Source organism: Chiloscyllium punctatum, chromosome 37, assembly GCF_047496795.1.
Source record: "Chiloscyllium punctatum isolate Juve2018m chromosome 37, sChiPun1.3, whole genome shotgun sequence".
Taxonomy (NCBI): Eukaryota; Metazoa; Chordata; class Chondrichthyes; order Orectolobiformes; family Hemiscylliidae; genus Chiloscyllium; species Chiloscyllium punctatum.
The window spans coordinates 9,778,350-9,794,509 of NC_092775.1; the positions used below are offsets into that span (position 1 = coordinate 9,778,350).

A 16,160-nucleotide genomic window follows, 5' to 3' on the forward strand; every position below is an offset into this window, starting at 1 on the left:
AACATTTATATCCTGGATCAACTTTTCAGTCACCTGTCTCACATTTCCTTCTGTGGTTCAGTGTTAGTTTTTGCTTGGTAATCGCTCCTGCAAATCTCGGGAGGTTGTTCTAACTTAAAGATGCTATATAAATGCAAACTATTGTTACTAAAACTTCCCTTAAAGACAATGGGACCATTTTCCTTCGAATGTATATGAGGAGACAGGTCTGTTTCTCATTAACATCTTATGTGTTTTCTCTGACAGAACATTGAGACAGGAAGAACATAGAATCCCCATTCTGGTATTAATCTGATGCTCATTGTCCGATGATTGTGGTATGGCTAAAAGTGAAATAAAACTGATAGTGGGTCTTAGTCTGTTATTGTAGGCCCCATTAGATCCCGAGGCACCAAAGTGGACTCCCCTCAACAGCATGAGATCAGGTTGGTGTTAGGGTGACATTAGTAACCAGTGGGCAGAGGATTATAAAAAGGGCTTAGTGATTGGTTGGCTGGGGATGGGGTGAACAGACAGGAGGCGTGGGAGGTCCTGGGTAGGGCACAAGCTAAAGCTTTCCTTGTGGGGCCCAGAACACCATTCTCTCTCACCCTGACACCGGAAGTTTAAAAATTTGTTTCTACATATCGAGATTCTGTTGGTTTTGACTCCACTTCCCACAGGTTATCTGGCCCAGTTCTGGAAAATTACAACCGTTTCCCTGTTACGTTTTCATAATTGAGGTGTTGGTAGACTTTCGGGATGTTCCTGGAGGTCAATTCGCACATTTATAGAACGGTGTCACAAGCGAGGCCCCTCACTTGTACAGAACAGCCGTGTGAAATCACAGCTGACAGGACACCAGCGGCCAATATTCATGGATAGTCCTGTGGATGGAGAGAAAAAATCTCCCCTTTATAGTTCGAACTAATCAAGCTGATCCCTGGAACCATGTGTCTGTGCTCCAAATCAAAACCCAACCAGAGACTATGCAACTAGTTATGATCCACAGTACGCTGCCTAAAAGAGAGGTGGAAGCAAATTGAACAGCAACTTTCAAGACGATATTGGATAAATACTCTGAAAGGAAAACACTTGTGGGGGCAGAACAGAATCGTCACATTTCTATGGGTTTGAACTTACTGTGCATCTTCTGTGCTTCCCCTATTACAACAATGACAAAACTTCAAAAGTACTTCATTGGCTAAAGATCTTAGAGATGACCAGTAGTGCTATATGAATGCAAACCTTTCCTTTCTTTATATATGACTCCAGACCCACAGCAATGTGGTTTACTCTTAACTACCCTCTGAAATAGCAAGACACTCAGTTGTACTTTCTCAAGAACAAATAATTATGGGAAATAAGATGCCGGTCTTGTCAAAGACACTTGGATCAAAGAAACAAAAAAATAGAAGCAGAGTTAGGCCTTTTGGCCCTTTGTGCCTGTTCTATCATTCATTATGATCATGGCTGATTATCCAACTCATTCCTCTGTTTCTGTTTTCTCCCTTTGACCCCTTCAGCCCTAGGAGTTATACTCTTTCTTAAAAACACATCATGTTTTGACCTCAACTGCTTTCTGTGGCAGCGAATTCCACAGGCTCACCACTCTCTGGGTGAAAAAAGTTCTCCTTGTCTGAATCTTAAATGGTTTAAACTTAGAATGTGACTTCTAGCTCTAGACTGCCTGGTCACTGGGAACATTTATCCTACATTTACCATGTCGGGTCTTCTGATAATTTTATAGGTTTCAAAGGGATCACCCCCCACTCAACATTCTTCCTCACTCCAGTCAATATTGTCCTAAACAATCTTCATACATCATTCCTGCCTTCCTAGGAATCAGTCTGATAAACCTTCATTGCATTTTCTCCATAACCAGAACATCCTTCTCAGGTAAGGATACCAAACTGCACCCAAGATTCCAGGTGTGATCTCATCAAGGCCCTGTACAATTCCAGCAAAACATTCCTGCTCCTGTAGGCGAATCCTCTCACTACAGCAGATGTTGTAAATCAGAAACAAAAACAGAAATTGCTGGAAAAGCTCAGCAGGTCTGGCAGCATCTGTGGAGAGAAAGCAGACGTCTGAAGAAGGGTCACTGGACCTGCTGAGGTTTTCCAGCGATTTCTGTTTTTGTACAAATTTAGAAATGCCTATTTAGGCAAGCAAGGAGGGTGCAGGGTGGATAGAGACACACAGGGTCACGTGATGAAACCTTCAGCAATAAACTGAGCATGATGGGAATTCTACTTCCAGGAGACTGCGTGGGTGTGGAAAGGGGAAGGGAGGTGTCGAGACATGATACTCCTGTCCGTTTGAGTGAGGGCTAGCCTAGATCAATCAGCAGTCAAAGTCAATCGACCCTGATCAAGAGGGTAATAAAATCAGAATTTATTTCTCACAAAAATTTACATATCAATTATAAATTGCATTTGTTTCATAAGAATTCATTGATTTGATTGCTTCCCTTGAGTTTCCCCCACTGAAAGCTGGTTATTCCCACTGTAACCTGGAAAAGTGAAGGTGAATGAGGAGAGATTGGAGTCACAAGGCTCCAGATTAAAAACCAAACAATGATGAGAATGTTTAAATCTAGGGTAGCTAAACCGGGAGCCTTTGTAAATCAGCATTCACAGAAGTGAATGGATCCTGGTGGGTATTAGCACGTGGGCGGTAGATGACTGGTGTTTCGCAGGCTCTTAACTCTGCATGAAGAGGTGGAAATTGGTGCGAGTGAACTCCTGATGGATGGTGTTCAGGAAGTTGTCAGATTCCTCTGGGATCTCTCGGACCACTGCCTGCCTGGGAAGGCAGCCTTGTTCTGGGGTGTAGGTGAAAGTGAAGGTGCTGGAGAAGATGATTCCGTCACTTCTTATCAGAGAGAGGGGAACCGTGACAGGCTGTCGGAGCCAACGCCATTCACTGCTGTATGCACAGATATCAGGCACCACACAGATCACCGATTTGGGATTTCTGTCAAGGAAAGACATCGGATAGATGAGAATCCAGCTCTCCCAATTCCCATTTCTGGCTTACTATAGCCCCCATTCCTCAGATAACACATGCCTTGTTAAACCTCTTCTGTTAAACTCTTTCCAGGGTCTCAGGTGATTACTTCAAATGTTTAATCTTCTCCTATTTTCCAGTTAAGAACTTTAGAGATCATTCATTTTTAGAGAAGATAGTGACATTGTGCTACTGTCACCAGAACAGTAATCAAAAGGCTCAGACTAATCCTCTGGGGACAGGGCAGCTAGAGGAATTTAAATTCAGTATTTTGAGGAAATGGAATTTAATGTCTCACTAATGGGGACCATGCAACCTTCAGCGATTGACATAAAAACCCATCTGGGTCAATAATCTCCTTTAGCAAGGGAAATCTATCATTGTTATCCAGTCTGGCCTACAAGTGACTCCAAATCTAGCATAATGTGGTTGACTGCCTTGAAGGGCAATTAGGATGGACAAAAAATGCTGACCTCACTAGCAATACCCACACCCCATGAATGAAAATAAATCAATATTCTACAAACCCCATGCCAAATGTCAGTGTTTCTGCAAGTGGATGTGCATGCATATGTGCAGGGAGGTTGGTGGCTCGGTGGTTAGCACTGCTGCCTCACAGCAGCAGGACCTGGATCTGACTCTACCCTTGGGTGACTGTGTGGAGTTTTCACATTCTCCCCTGTCGGTGTGGGTTTCCTCCCACAGTCCAACGTTGTACAGCTTAGATGGATTGGCCATGCTAAATTGCTCCATGTATCCAGGGATGTGCAGGCTAGATAGGTATGCCAGGGAAAATGCAGGGTTATAGGTAAGGGGATGGACCTGTGTGAGATGCTCTTTTGAGGGTCAGTATGGACTCGACAGGGCAAATGGCCTGCTTCCACATTGTAGTGATTCTATGATATGACTATATGTTGTGTATACACAGATCATATAAAGTTCACATACGTACATATTGAGGCAATGATTTAAATTCATGAAATGGTTTGACAGAGGCTAGCAGTACCAATTGGGCTCAAAGTGAGTCAGCTGATGTTTCACTAACTTTACTAACCATGAGTTTGGAAATGATTGCTGATGTTTTTCATTTCAAATCAAGTTAAAAACCAGCAACATGGATGTCATGTTGTGTGTTTGATGTTTGAATCAAGCCATCAAGCTTGAAGAAGTGAGAACTCTAACTAGTTTAATACTCACGGGCTGCTTATACTGAAGAGGTCCCAATTCAGACTGTAACAGGCAGGGGTACTACTGGTTCAGTTACACATTACATGATTCTTAAATGTGGCTGTGAAATGTTTCCTACTGGAACACTTTAACACAACACTTTAGTTCTAATCCTAACATATTATAATATTTGGGCGGCACGGTGGCACAGTGGTTGGCACTGCTGCCTTACAGCGCCAGAGACCCAGGTTCAATTTCCGCCTCAGGCAACTGCCTGTGTGGAGTTTGCACATTCTTCCTGTGTCTGCATGGGTTTCCCCCAGGTGCTCTGGTTTCCTCTCACAGTCCAAAAATGTGCAGGTCAGGTGAATTGGCCATGCTAAATTGCCCGTAGTGTTAGGTGAAGGGGTAAATGTAGGGGAATGAGTCTGGGTGGGTTGCTCTTCGGAGGGTCGGTGTGGACTTGTTGGGCCGAAGGGCCTGTTTCCACACAGTAAGTAATCTAATCTTATATATTGTATTGTATTTATAGAATATATACAATGAAGCCTAGGAAACTAATCTCAAAAATAGTTTGAGCTTTAATCTATTATCTGTAATGGAATGATTGGGTGCAGTCAAAAATTGGTTTCTAATTTGCTATAAGCCTGCTTCAAACCAATTTCACACATAGGTGTTTTCACTTGTCAGAGAGTCCAAAACTACAGTCCAGGGGGCTCTTGTGGTTCAGAAGTAGAGTCCCTACCCCTAGACCTGGCTTCAAGTCCACTGCCTCAGAGGTATGTAATAACGTCTCTGAACAGGTTGATTAGAAAAATGGGTTAAATTAAAAAGAAACTACAGCCCATAAATATAACAGAGAGATCAGGTGAAATTTCTTTCCAAATGGAGTGGTTAGAATGGGGAATTCAGGGAACTGAATCAAACAGTTGCACTTCAGGAGAAGCTATAAAAACTCAGCAGGGAGAAAGGAATAGAAGGTTATGCAGACAATATGGGCAACAGTATGGAGGAAGTTTCTTGCAGAGCATATCAAATGAATTAGGAGCATTTGATGCATAAGCTTGCTCTACTGTTTGATAAGTTCATGGATGATCCGAATGTAACTCTCTCTTTTGTAACTCTTCTTTTCTATCTATCACTATATGTCAAAGTGGAATCCATTGAAATATTCAATGACCCTGCCTCCAATTGCTCTTTGGGGAACATAATTCTGCAGACTAGTGATCCTTTGAAAGAAAAAGATCTCCTCATGTCGGTCTTCACCAGGAGATCTCTAATTTGTGTCCCCTCATTCTAGACTGTCCCATAAATGGAAACATCCTCTCAGCATCCCGATCTCATGTTTCAATAAGCTCACCTCTCATTCTTCTAATGGAGATTGTCATCCCAGGAATAAGTCAAGAGAACTTTCTCTGAGCTAATTCTAATGCAATTTTTCTGAAGCAGAAATGTAGCACAGACATGATAGACTGAGTGGTGTTGTACGACTCAATGAACATGAAAGAATTTGGGTTCTAAAAACATTCGGTTCAGTACAGTCAGCTCAAGATGTCTATAGGTACAAGTCTAATGTCTACTACAGGTCTTACCTGTACATAGTTTCTGCCTCCACATCACCAAACCACACTTTCAAATTTGGGCTGAAGTTCTCTCCTTGTACTTCTAACATTGCTACATCACCTCCTCCATTCAGCTTGGGAAAAGAGAGAAGAAACTGTAATTGGAATTGAAACATAGCCTACAAGGTTATAAGGGGTCAGTCAGGCACAAACATCAGGATCTTGCAGTGAGCTCATTCTCTTTCAACCACATGACCAAGAAGACAAAGATTTCAAGTGCTAAAACTGTGTTGCTGGAAAAGCGCAGCAGGTCAGGCAGCATCCAAGGAACAGGAGAATCGACATCCCATATTCCACACTGCCCCCCGTAAAAACGCCATCCCATATTCCCAATTCCTTCGTCTCCGCCGCATCTGCTCCCAGGAGGACCAGTTCCAATACCGAACAACCCAGATGGCCTCCTTCTTCAAAGATCACAATTTCCCCCCAGACGTGATCGCCAATGCCCTACATCACATCTCCTCCACTTCCCGCTCCTCCGCCCTTGAGCCCCGCCCCTCCAATCGCCACCAGGACAGAACCCCACTGGTCCTCACCTACCACCCCACCAACCTTCATATACAGTGTATCATCTGCCGTCATTTCAGCCACCTCCAAACGGACCCCACCACCAGGGATATATTTCCTTCCCCTCCCCTGTCAGCGTTCCGAAAAGACCACTCCCTCCGTGACTCCCTTGTCAGGTCCACACCCCCCACCAACCCAACCTCCACTCCCAGCACTTTCCCCTGCAACCGCAAGAAATGCAAAACTTGCCACCCACACCTCCCCCCTTACTTCCCTCCAAGGCCCCAAGGGATACTTCCATATCTGCCACAAATTCACCTGCACCTCCACACACATCATTTACTGCATCCGCTGCACCCAATGTGGCTTCCTCTATATTGGGGAGACAGGCCGCCTACTTGCGCAACGTTTCAGAGAACACCTCTGGGACACCCGGACCAACCAACCCAACCACCCCGTGGCTCAACACTTCAACTCCCCCTCCCACTCCACCAAGGACATGCAGGTCCTTGGACTCCTCCATTGCCAGACCATGGCAACACGACGGTTAGAGGAAGAGCGCCTCATCTTCCACCTAGGAACCCTCCAACCACAAGGAATGAACTCAGATTTCTCCAGTTTCCTCATTTCCCCTCCCCCCCTCCAGTCAAATCCCTCAAACTCAGCACCGCCTTCCTAACCTGCAATCTTCTTCCTGACCTCTCCGCCCCCACCCCACTCTGGCCTATCACCCTCACCTTGACCTCCTTCCACCTATCGCATTTCCAACGCCCCTCCCCCAAGTCCCTCCTCCCTACCTTTTATGTTAGCCTGCTGGACACACTTTCCTCATTCCTGAAGAAGGGCTTATGCCCGAAACGTCAATTCAATTGGATGCTGCCTGACCTGCTGCGCTTTTCCAGCAACACATTTTCACCTCTGATCTCCAGCATCTGCAGTCCTCACTTTCCCCTCAAAGATTTCAAGTGAACTATCAAACCAAGATCTTGTTAGCCTTCATGGAGGAGCATTAAAGATGCCATGGCACTATTATAACCAAAGGAACTTTTATCTAGTGTCCTCTCTCAGGCTTGACCTTTAGCCAACATCACTGAAAAACAGATGATCTTGATGATTATCTCATTACTGTGTGCAGGACCTGTGTGTGAACATTGGCCGTGCATTTCCAACACTACCACAGTGACTACACTTGGTAAAATACTTCATTGACTGTAAAGATACAGGAGTCGTCCTTTTGTATTGAAAAATTGCACATGTCTCTCCACTTTTTAAGAAGGGCAAAAGAGGAAAAGCAGAGAACTACTGACCAGTTATCATAACATCTGTGGCGGTGAATTTGCCACGGTCTGTGATCAAGGGGGAGGTAACTGAACATCTTGAAAATTTCCTATTAATCAGGTAGAGCCAGCATGGACTCATGACAGGTAATGAATGTAGGTTTGCTCGCTGAGCTGGAAGGTTCATTTTTAGATATTTCGTCACCATACTAGGTAATATCTTCAGTGAGCTTCCGGTTAAAGCACTGCTGGTGTTTCCTGCTTTCTACTAGTTTCTACAGGTAGGTCATGCCTGACAAACCGCAAGGAATTGTTGCAAAGGCGAGTAAGGTAGTGGACAGGGGAATGTCCATAGATAACACAAAACCACAGATGCTGGAAATCTGTAACAAAAACAGAAATTGCTGGAGACACTCAGCAGGTCTGGCAGCATCTGTGGAGAGAGCCACAGAGTTAAAGTTTTGAGTCCAGTGACCCTTGATATGTCATGTCGTGCCCAAAATTCATTAAGGTGGGAGTGCAGGGGGATAAAACAGACTTTTACTGAGTACAGAACGTTCAGCATCAGACAGCGGAAAGTCAATAGGGATAATAAATACACAGCAGGAAGTGGGATTAGGAGAGGGGATGGAGTCAGAGAGGAGGGGAGGGGAAGAAGGTTCCAGAGGGGCAAGGGTATCTCTGAGTTGTTGCATCTTACGTTCCATAATGCCTGAAAAGGAGACGTTTATTGTTAGAACGAGCTGAAGGATGAAATGGAACTGGGGGCAGTGCAGCTTTGAGACAGCATGAGGCGGTGCTGATGGAGAGAGAGGTTAAGAGTATATGGCATCACGTGTGCACTGAAATCTAATGAAATGTTGGCCTTTATATCGAGACACCTGAAGTACAAGAACGCAGAAGCTAGACTGCAGTTACATAAAACCATTGTTAGACCCCCACTTGGAGTAGTGTAAGCAGATCTGGGCACCACACCTTAGGAAGGATATATTGGCCTTGGAGAGGGCACAACACAGGTTTACAAGAATGATAACTGGATTTCAGGGGTTACGTTATGAAGACACATTATATAAATTAGGCTTATGTTCTCTAGAATTTAGAGGGTTAAAGGACAATCTGATCAAACTCTTCAAGATATTAACAGGAAAAGACAGGTTAGATAAAAATAAACAATTTGCACTGATTAGGTATTCTAGAACTAGGGGCATAGGCTGGGAATTGGGGCCAGACCATTCAGGAGAGATATTAGGAAGCACTTCTACATACAAAAGGTAGCAGATGTTTGGAACTCTCTTCCACAACAGCAGTGGATGTTGGATGAGTTGAGACAGGTGATGGCGTAGTGGTATTTTCGCTAGACTATTCACCCAGTGACCCAGGTAACGTGTTGGAGACCTAGGTCTGAACCCCAGCATGTTAGATGGTGGAATTTAAATTCAATAATAATCTGGAATAAGACTCTATGGATGACCATGAATCCATTGCCAATTCAAAGGCAAAACCCATCTGGTTCAGCTCATGTCCTTTAGGGAAGGAAACTTGTCATCCTTACCTGGTCTGGCCTACATGTGACTCCAGACCCACAGCAATGTGGTTGATTCTTACCAGCCCTCTGGGCTATTAGGGATGGGCAATAAATGCTGGCCAGGCCAGTGATGCCCTCATTCCATGAATGAATAAAAAAAAAGTTGTTAATTTAAAATCCGAGATAATTTTCTTATTAAGCAAAGGTGTTCAGGGAGATGGACCAAATATCAAAGTGTTTTTAACTGAATCTGTGGAAGAAGAAATGTGTTCTTTTGTTTTCTTTTGCCTAATGTATGCATGGTGTTGTATGCATATTTTGGGATATTTAGAGAGTAACCATTTATATTTTCATACAAGCTGTGTGTGTTAATCAATGCTACATTGTTATGGAATAAATTTTGTTTTATAATAAACTAATAGGTTTGATGATTATTAACAAAACCTAGTGGATAGATCATTTTATTCAAAGTTTATTATAGTGAAAACATATGATAGTCAATTTTAGGAATTGGGTGAAACAATAAAATTTATGTTGTGACCCTTGGACTAGTGGAACTGGAAAGAGACAGCAAACTCTTTCCACTTGGGTCTCAACCCCAAGTTCTTTCTTTCTGACAAAAAGAAACCATCCCTCAGGCTCAGAGAAGTGTCAATTAAGCTCTATCCATTGGACAGTACTCTATCTAGTGCTTCTTTCTTAGACCTTACGTGGTATGTAAAGCTCACTATTTACAATATCGCTGAAAAATCTTGCAAAAAGGAAGGAGTTTCCGCTGGCTATTTAGAATGGGTTCATCTCAAATTGGGGGAGTGGTAACATTGTGGTAATGTCACTGGACTAGAAGTCCCGATGAAGGGCGTTTGCCTGAAACATTGATTTTCCTGCTCCTCAGACGCTACCTGACCTGCTGCGCTTTTCCAGCCCCACACTCTCGACTCTAATCTCCAGCATCTGCAGTGCTCACTTTCGACTGGAAGTTCAGAAACTCAATCTAATGCCTGAGAAGATTGACTTGAATCACATCACTGCAGATGGTGAAATTTTAACTCTGAAGAAGTCGTGTCATACTCAAAACATTAATATTTGTTTCCCTCTCTATAGATGGTGCCAGAACTGCTGTGTTTCGCCAGCGCACTCCTTCTACTTCTGCAACATTGACATTGACCCTTGAACTGGTTTCCCAGTTTAAATATCTAAATGAAGGGACAGGACAAAGTGTTAAATACCATCAGACATTCTCTGACATTACTACGAAGCTCTTACCTCAAGGCTGCTGATGATGGGAATCGGAGTGACAGGCATGTGAAGCTGTGCCAAGCTCTCACTAAATGTGTATTCTACAGTCTCGGTGCCAATGATTGTCCAGCATGCACCATCATTCAGTACTTCCTTATTGACATCCTTAGAACAAGGGGTCGCCTTTGAAGGGTCAGAAGAAAGCATCAGTTTGGAGTTCTTCATCCCACAATTGGACAGCACTTGCTGAAATATCCTCAGTATGCTAGTGAAACCATTTTCAATTGTTGTAAAAACCTATCGCGTTCACTAAAGTCCTTTTGGGAAAGAAATCTTCCATCCTCACCCGGCCTAGTCTACATGTGACTCCAGGACCAGAGCAATGTGACTGACTCTTAACCACCCTCTGAAATGGCTGAGCAGGTCACTCAGTGCAAGGGCAGTTTGGGATGGGCAACAATTGCTGACCTTGCCAATGACACCCACTTCCCACCAAAGAATTAAAAAGAAGTTGGCCAACCAATTCTTCACCCAGAGCCTTCAAATAGTCTAATTCCCCTAGATACAGGAACGGAAAGTCCTGGTGACATTACCTGGAACTGTATGATGTTCTCATTGGAGAGACACAGATACATCCTGTTGGTGTCCTTGATGTGAAAGGCACATTTGTGAAGTTGAGAGACAGGTTCATCCACATCCAGCACTGCATACTGCTTATTCACCTTCCGAATGATCTGGCCACACAATTAACACAGTGAGATACAAATTATGCTTTTCCAGCACCACACTGGTATGGTGCGTATACACCAGTTTTTAGATCAAGGAGGTAACAATATCTACCATTTCCATAAATACTGATGAAGGGAGAGCTATGTTGCCAAAGCTTTTTGACTTGTGGACAAACACAAGAATGCCAAATATCTAATAATCACAACAATTTTCACTACAAACAAAAGGGAGCTTGGAGAGCCTATACTTCCCTGTTGCTGTCTCCATGGCAACCCATCAGCTAATCAGAGGTGTGCTGGCTAGGTGAATTAGCCAAGGTGGGAGAGACTAGGACATGGGGGCACAGCCTTAGAGTAAAGGAAAGACCTTTTAGAACAGAGATAAGGAGAAGCTACTTCAGTCAGAGAGTGGGGAATCTATGGAATTCACTGCCACAGAAGGCTGTGGAAGCCAGGTCATTGAATATATTTAAGACGGAGATCGATAGGTTCCTGATTGTCAAGGGAATCAAGGGCTACTGGTAGAAAGTTGGAGAATATGGTTTAGAAACCTATCAGCCATGATTGAATGGCAGAGCAGACTTGATGGGCTGAACGGCCTAATTTCTGCTCCTCTGTCTCATCGACTCATGCGAAGGTGGGGCTTGGGGTGGGTCTGGGTGGGATGCTCTTCAAAGGGTTTGGTGTGGTTTCAATGGGCCGAATAGCCTGCTCCCACACTGTACGGATTATATGATTCAACAAAAGTCATGTCTAACGAATTCTTTGAATAAATATCATGCATGGCAGATGAAAGGGAATCATTGGATGTGATATTAGATTAGATTAGATTACTTACAGTGTGGAAACAGGCCCTTCGGCCCAACAAGTCCACACCGACCCGCCGAAGCGTAACCCACCCAGACCCACTCCCCTACATTTACCCCTTCATCTAACACTACGGGCAATTTAGCATGGCCAATTCACCTAACCTGCACATTTTTGGACTGTGGGAGGAAACCGGAGCACCCGGAGGAAACCCACGCAGACATGGGGAGAATGTGCAAACTCCACACAGAGAGTCGCCTGAGGCAGGAATTGAGCCTGGGTCTCTGGCGCTGTGAGGCAGCAGTGCTAACCACTGTGCCACTGTGCCGCCCACGGTGTGCTATACTTAGATTTTCAAAAGCCATTTAATAAGGTGCCACATCAAAAGGTTACTATGCAAAATAAAAGCTCTTGGTGTTGGGAGTAATATACTGACATAGATATTCGCTGCTCGTTGGATGCTGCCTGAACTGCTGAGCTCTTCCAGCACCACTAATCCAGTAATAGATAAAAGATTAGCTAGCTAACAGGAAGCAGAGAATAAAGATAATTGGTTCATTTATTAGTTGGCAAAATTAATGACAGTGCTGGGGCCACAATTTGAATGGTGGAATGGCAAATGGTGGAATTTGAAGTCAATTTAAAATGTCTGGAATTAAGAGTCTAATGATGACCATTTAACCATTGCCAATTGTTGGAAACACCCATCTGTCCTTTGGGGAAGGAAACTGCCATCCTTACCTGGTCTGGCCTACATTATGACTTAGACCCACAGAAATGTGGTTGACTCTTTGTCCCCTGGGCTATTAGGGATCAGCCTCATTGGACTTGAATAATCTTCTCATGAAAAGTGTGTTTTGATCAAGATAGTGACGCATGTCATAGTTTAACAATTCTTGATCAGACACTCTCATGTGAGACGATAAGTTAAACTAGAAGAGGGCAAAATAAGCAGCAATAGTGAGGATAACTGGACTTCACTCTAGGCAAAGGCCACCTGATGTGGGTCATACCATGCTTGGTAAGGACACTCCTGATGTAGTGCATACTAATTTGACAGCTGATCCATATCGGATGTATCCATCCCCAGGACAGAATTCACCTCTTGGACATTGGTCGTTCTCTGCTGAGGAAACAAGAGCGTTAGGGATGGGCATAAAGGTGGCACAGTAAGAAGCTCTGCCTGCTCCCCAGAAATTATTTCAGGGAATGTTCGAGCATTCAGCCTACTGTATCTGTTCCAGCTCTTTAAAGAGGTCTCCACTTCATCCTGCCAACAACTCCCACCATCTTTCTTCCATTATTTTGTTTCCACTCTTCAACTTGGAAATTGTTATGGACCAGGCCAGATGCCCTCAAGACATTTCAGGAAGGTAGCCCTGACCCTAACTTTGCTGGTTGTTTTAAGCAGGTGTATCGCAGATATTCCAGGAGAGAATCAGCTGGTCAAACCATTTAGTTTTAAACAAAACAGAATTTATTTACAAGATTACTGAATGAAATACAAACTAAAACAGAATACCAAATAACTCAACCTATCCAAAAACCCAACAGATCATCGCAACTTAATGATGCTCTACCAAATACCATAAACATCCCATGGCACAAAAGGTTAAATCAAACACAGGTTCTTATAGGATAGAAGTCACAGAGAGAGGACCTGCTCTGTGGGTCCAACAGCCTTTCTTCACACTACCTGCTGAAACCAAACCAAATCAGAGCAACGCTAAACTGGGAGAACTGGCTACACCCCTTTTATTGTACGAGTGTTTATTTAAAAATTTGAAAGCCTCTGCCTGAGACATTATCTGTTAGTTTATTATCAAATCAGCACTAAAACCCTTCAACCCCCAAACTTTTCGGAGTCTGTGTTGTTTATGAACCTCTCTGTCAAAAAAGCCAAGGACTGCATATCCTTGTTAAGGAAGCAGCTTCGTCACAATATTATGACTGGATCTGCTTCTATCAGGCAACACATTTCGCTCATAGCAACTCAATCTCCTCACCTATCCTCTGGTTCATTGCCAATCATTTTAAATGTGTGTTCTCAGGAAACTGACCCTCCTGACCCCTGACTCCTGACACTTAGTCTATCGGAACCCTTTGTAATCTTTGAATCCCTAATAAATCTCCCTAACACTCTCCTCTCCAAGGAGACCAATATTAGCTTACAGTTTCTTTGTGTAATTGAAGTCTTTTGATCTTTTCCTTTCCTGAGGCAGTCCCTTAGGCCAGACGGTGACTCATTTTCACTCAGGGTCAAGAGGTTCTGAGTTCACGTGAGTCCAATGCTTATTCTGCAGACTTTGTAACATATGGGGCAACATGGTGCCCTGATATTCCATGTCCCAAATTTCATCTTGACCAGATATGTGGGCAGGATCTCTTTACTTTTAAACATGGAGTGGTCATTGCCGCTGAGGGGCCCACGGTCTTGGCAGGGTGGGGCTTTGATCCAATATCAAAGGGATTCCAGACAATCGGAGGCTGGGCTCTGTTGTCAGACATCACCGTGGTCTGTGCATGAGGAGGAGTTGGAGGCCATTCGTTTTCAAACCGTGGATGGCAACCCATCCCCTCCCCACACCCCAAACTCCCTCATCCCCTCTCCAAAAGGGGAAAAACAGGTCAGAGTTGGGGCAATGAGTTTCTCCCTCCCTTCAAGGCCAACTGCACAGATGTGCTCTGCCCAAGACATTGACAATACATTGGAGGTCAACCTGAGCACCTTCCTAACACTGTCTCCTTCCAGTGGCTCAGTGCAGTACTATGGGTGTATGGGAAGGGATCACAGGCCCCAGTGTCAGCTGTGTTCCTGCAAGTGTTATTAAACAGCTCGGCCAGTGAGTGGTGGAGATGTATGTTAAAAAGGAGTTTCTGCCCAGTGTTCAGTTTACAAATCAATCTTTATTTGGAGCTCCTTAACCACGTGTGTGGGAGAGGTCAGAGACTGCTCCAAACTGGTCTTTCACATGGGGCCCAATTGCCTTTTTAATTACAGGTCAGATCGGTGGAGAGGTCAGTGACACTCTACCTTTCCCAGTAAAGAACAGGATATTTACACATACCGCTTTACAATGGTTATATGCAACATTGACATCAGTGCTTGCCACCACCCATCTGACCTACACATCCAATCCTGTGAATACACGATCAATGATGGTCAACATTATGGTCCACCTTAGGTCCTCCCATCAGCTCATGAAATTTGCCAGGCCCCCTATCACCTGTCCTTGGGCTCCTATGATTATTGACCACATTCTAACACTAATTGTTCTGTCTCTTCCTATACATTTTCCAGCCACATCGTACTCTTGCTTGTTACCAATGACTTTTCAAATTCGATCATGCAATTCATATCCATTGCTGATCTTAATACAGAAGATGAAAAGGGATGTTAATTTCCACCAATTGTTCTCTTATTTGTAATATCAGCTCTAAAATAAAGTTACTTATAAAGTTATGCCTAGTTAAACCTAATACTATGATTCTGTGACAAAGCTAACAGTTTCAGGAACAGCTTCCCTCTTATCCGACCTGTGAAGCAGCAGTTGTTTATTCTCTCGGCCACAGTGACCCTATTTCAACATTGTTTCTGAACCCCCCGCCCCACCTTGCCATATTATTTGTCTCTCAGTACTCTTACAAAGTCACCATGTCTATACCTTTTTGCTGCTCTATTCTTCTTGCTGATGGAAAAAGCAGTGTCTTCAAGGTTATCTCTGCATCCAAGGCTAACTGCCTTCAGAAATTTAATTCCCCAATATCTAATAAATTGTAAACCTCTATTCTTGTATGAATCTGTGTCTATTCTAATATGTAATTATAGTTAATTTAAAAACCTCATTTCAGGTTGGTCAAGCTTTCCCTTTCTATTTCATATTAAAATCAGAAATCTCAAATCAGAAGGTTTTCATCTAAGCTGCCTTATCAGAGTCTTACTGTCTACATTCTAGTCCCAGCTAACTAAGGCTCAGAGGCATTTTGTTGTCTGGCTGTGAAGGCCATGATTTGAGCAATATAAAATGCTACATCAGCTAAAATTTCCTTTGATTGGCTGTGTCAGTTAAAAAGAAAACCCCTAACAGCCATTTTGTCATATACAGCCCTGGGCAACTACAACAGTGTGTCAGAGCCTTGCGGGGCCTGAGTATACCAGAGGTCCTGCAACACTCTGTGACCTTTCCAAAGCCTTCACATCCTTCCTAAATCATGGTGCCCCAGAACGGAGTGGAAATTGAACCAGTGATTTAATGAAAGCTTGTCATAATGGTTCGTGAAGTTACAGTGGTATGCA

At 43.7% G+C, this 16,160-nt stretch overlaps 1 protein-coding gene across 1 annotated transcript in view; it reads right to left on the reverse strand.

Moving 5' to 3' along the window:
* Positions 1-2,361: 2,361 nt before the first annotated feature.
* The window catches only part of rbpjl (recombination signal binding protein for immunoglobulin kappa J region-like), a 74,505-nt gene continuing 60,706 nt past the window's right edge, over positions 2,362-16,160 (reverse strand). The window contains exons 9-13 of the mRNA XM_072556037.1: positions 12,877-12,986; positions 10,922-11,062; positions 10,356-10,511; positions 5,751-5,854; positions 2,362-2,958 (exon numbers count right to left, since the gene is read on the reverse strand). Of these exons, the coding sequence (XP_072412138.1) occupies positions 2,685-2,958; positions 5,751-5,854; positions 10,356-10,511; positions 10,922-11,062; positions 12,877-12,986 (785 nt within the window). The 3' untranslated portion in view covers positions 2,362-2,684. The remainder of the gene's footprint in view (positions 2,959-5,750; positions 5,855-10,355; positions 10,512-10,921; positions 11,063-12,876; positions 12,987-16,160) is intronic.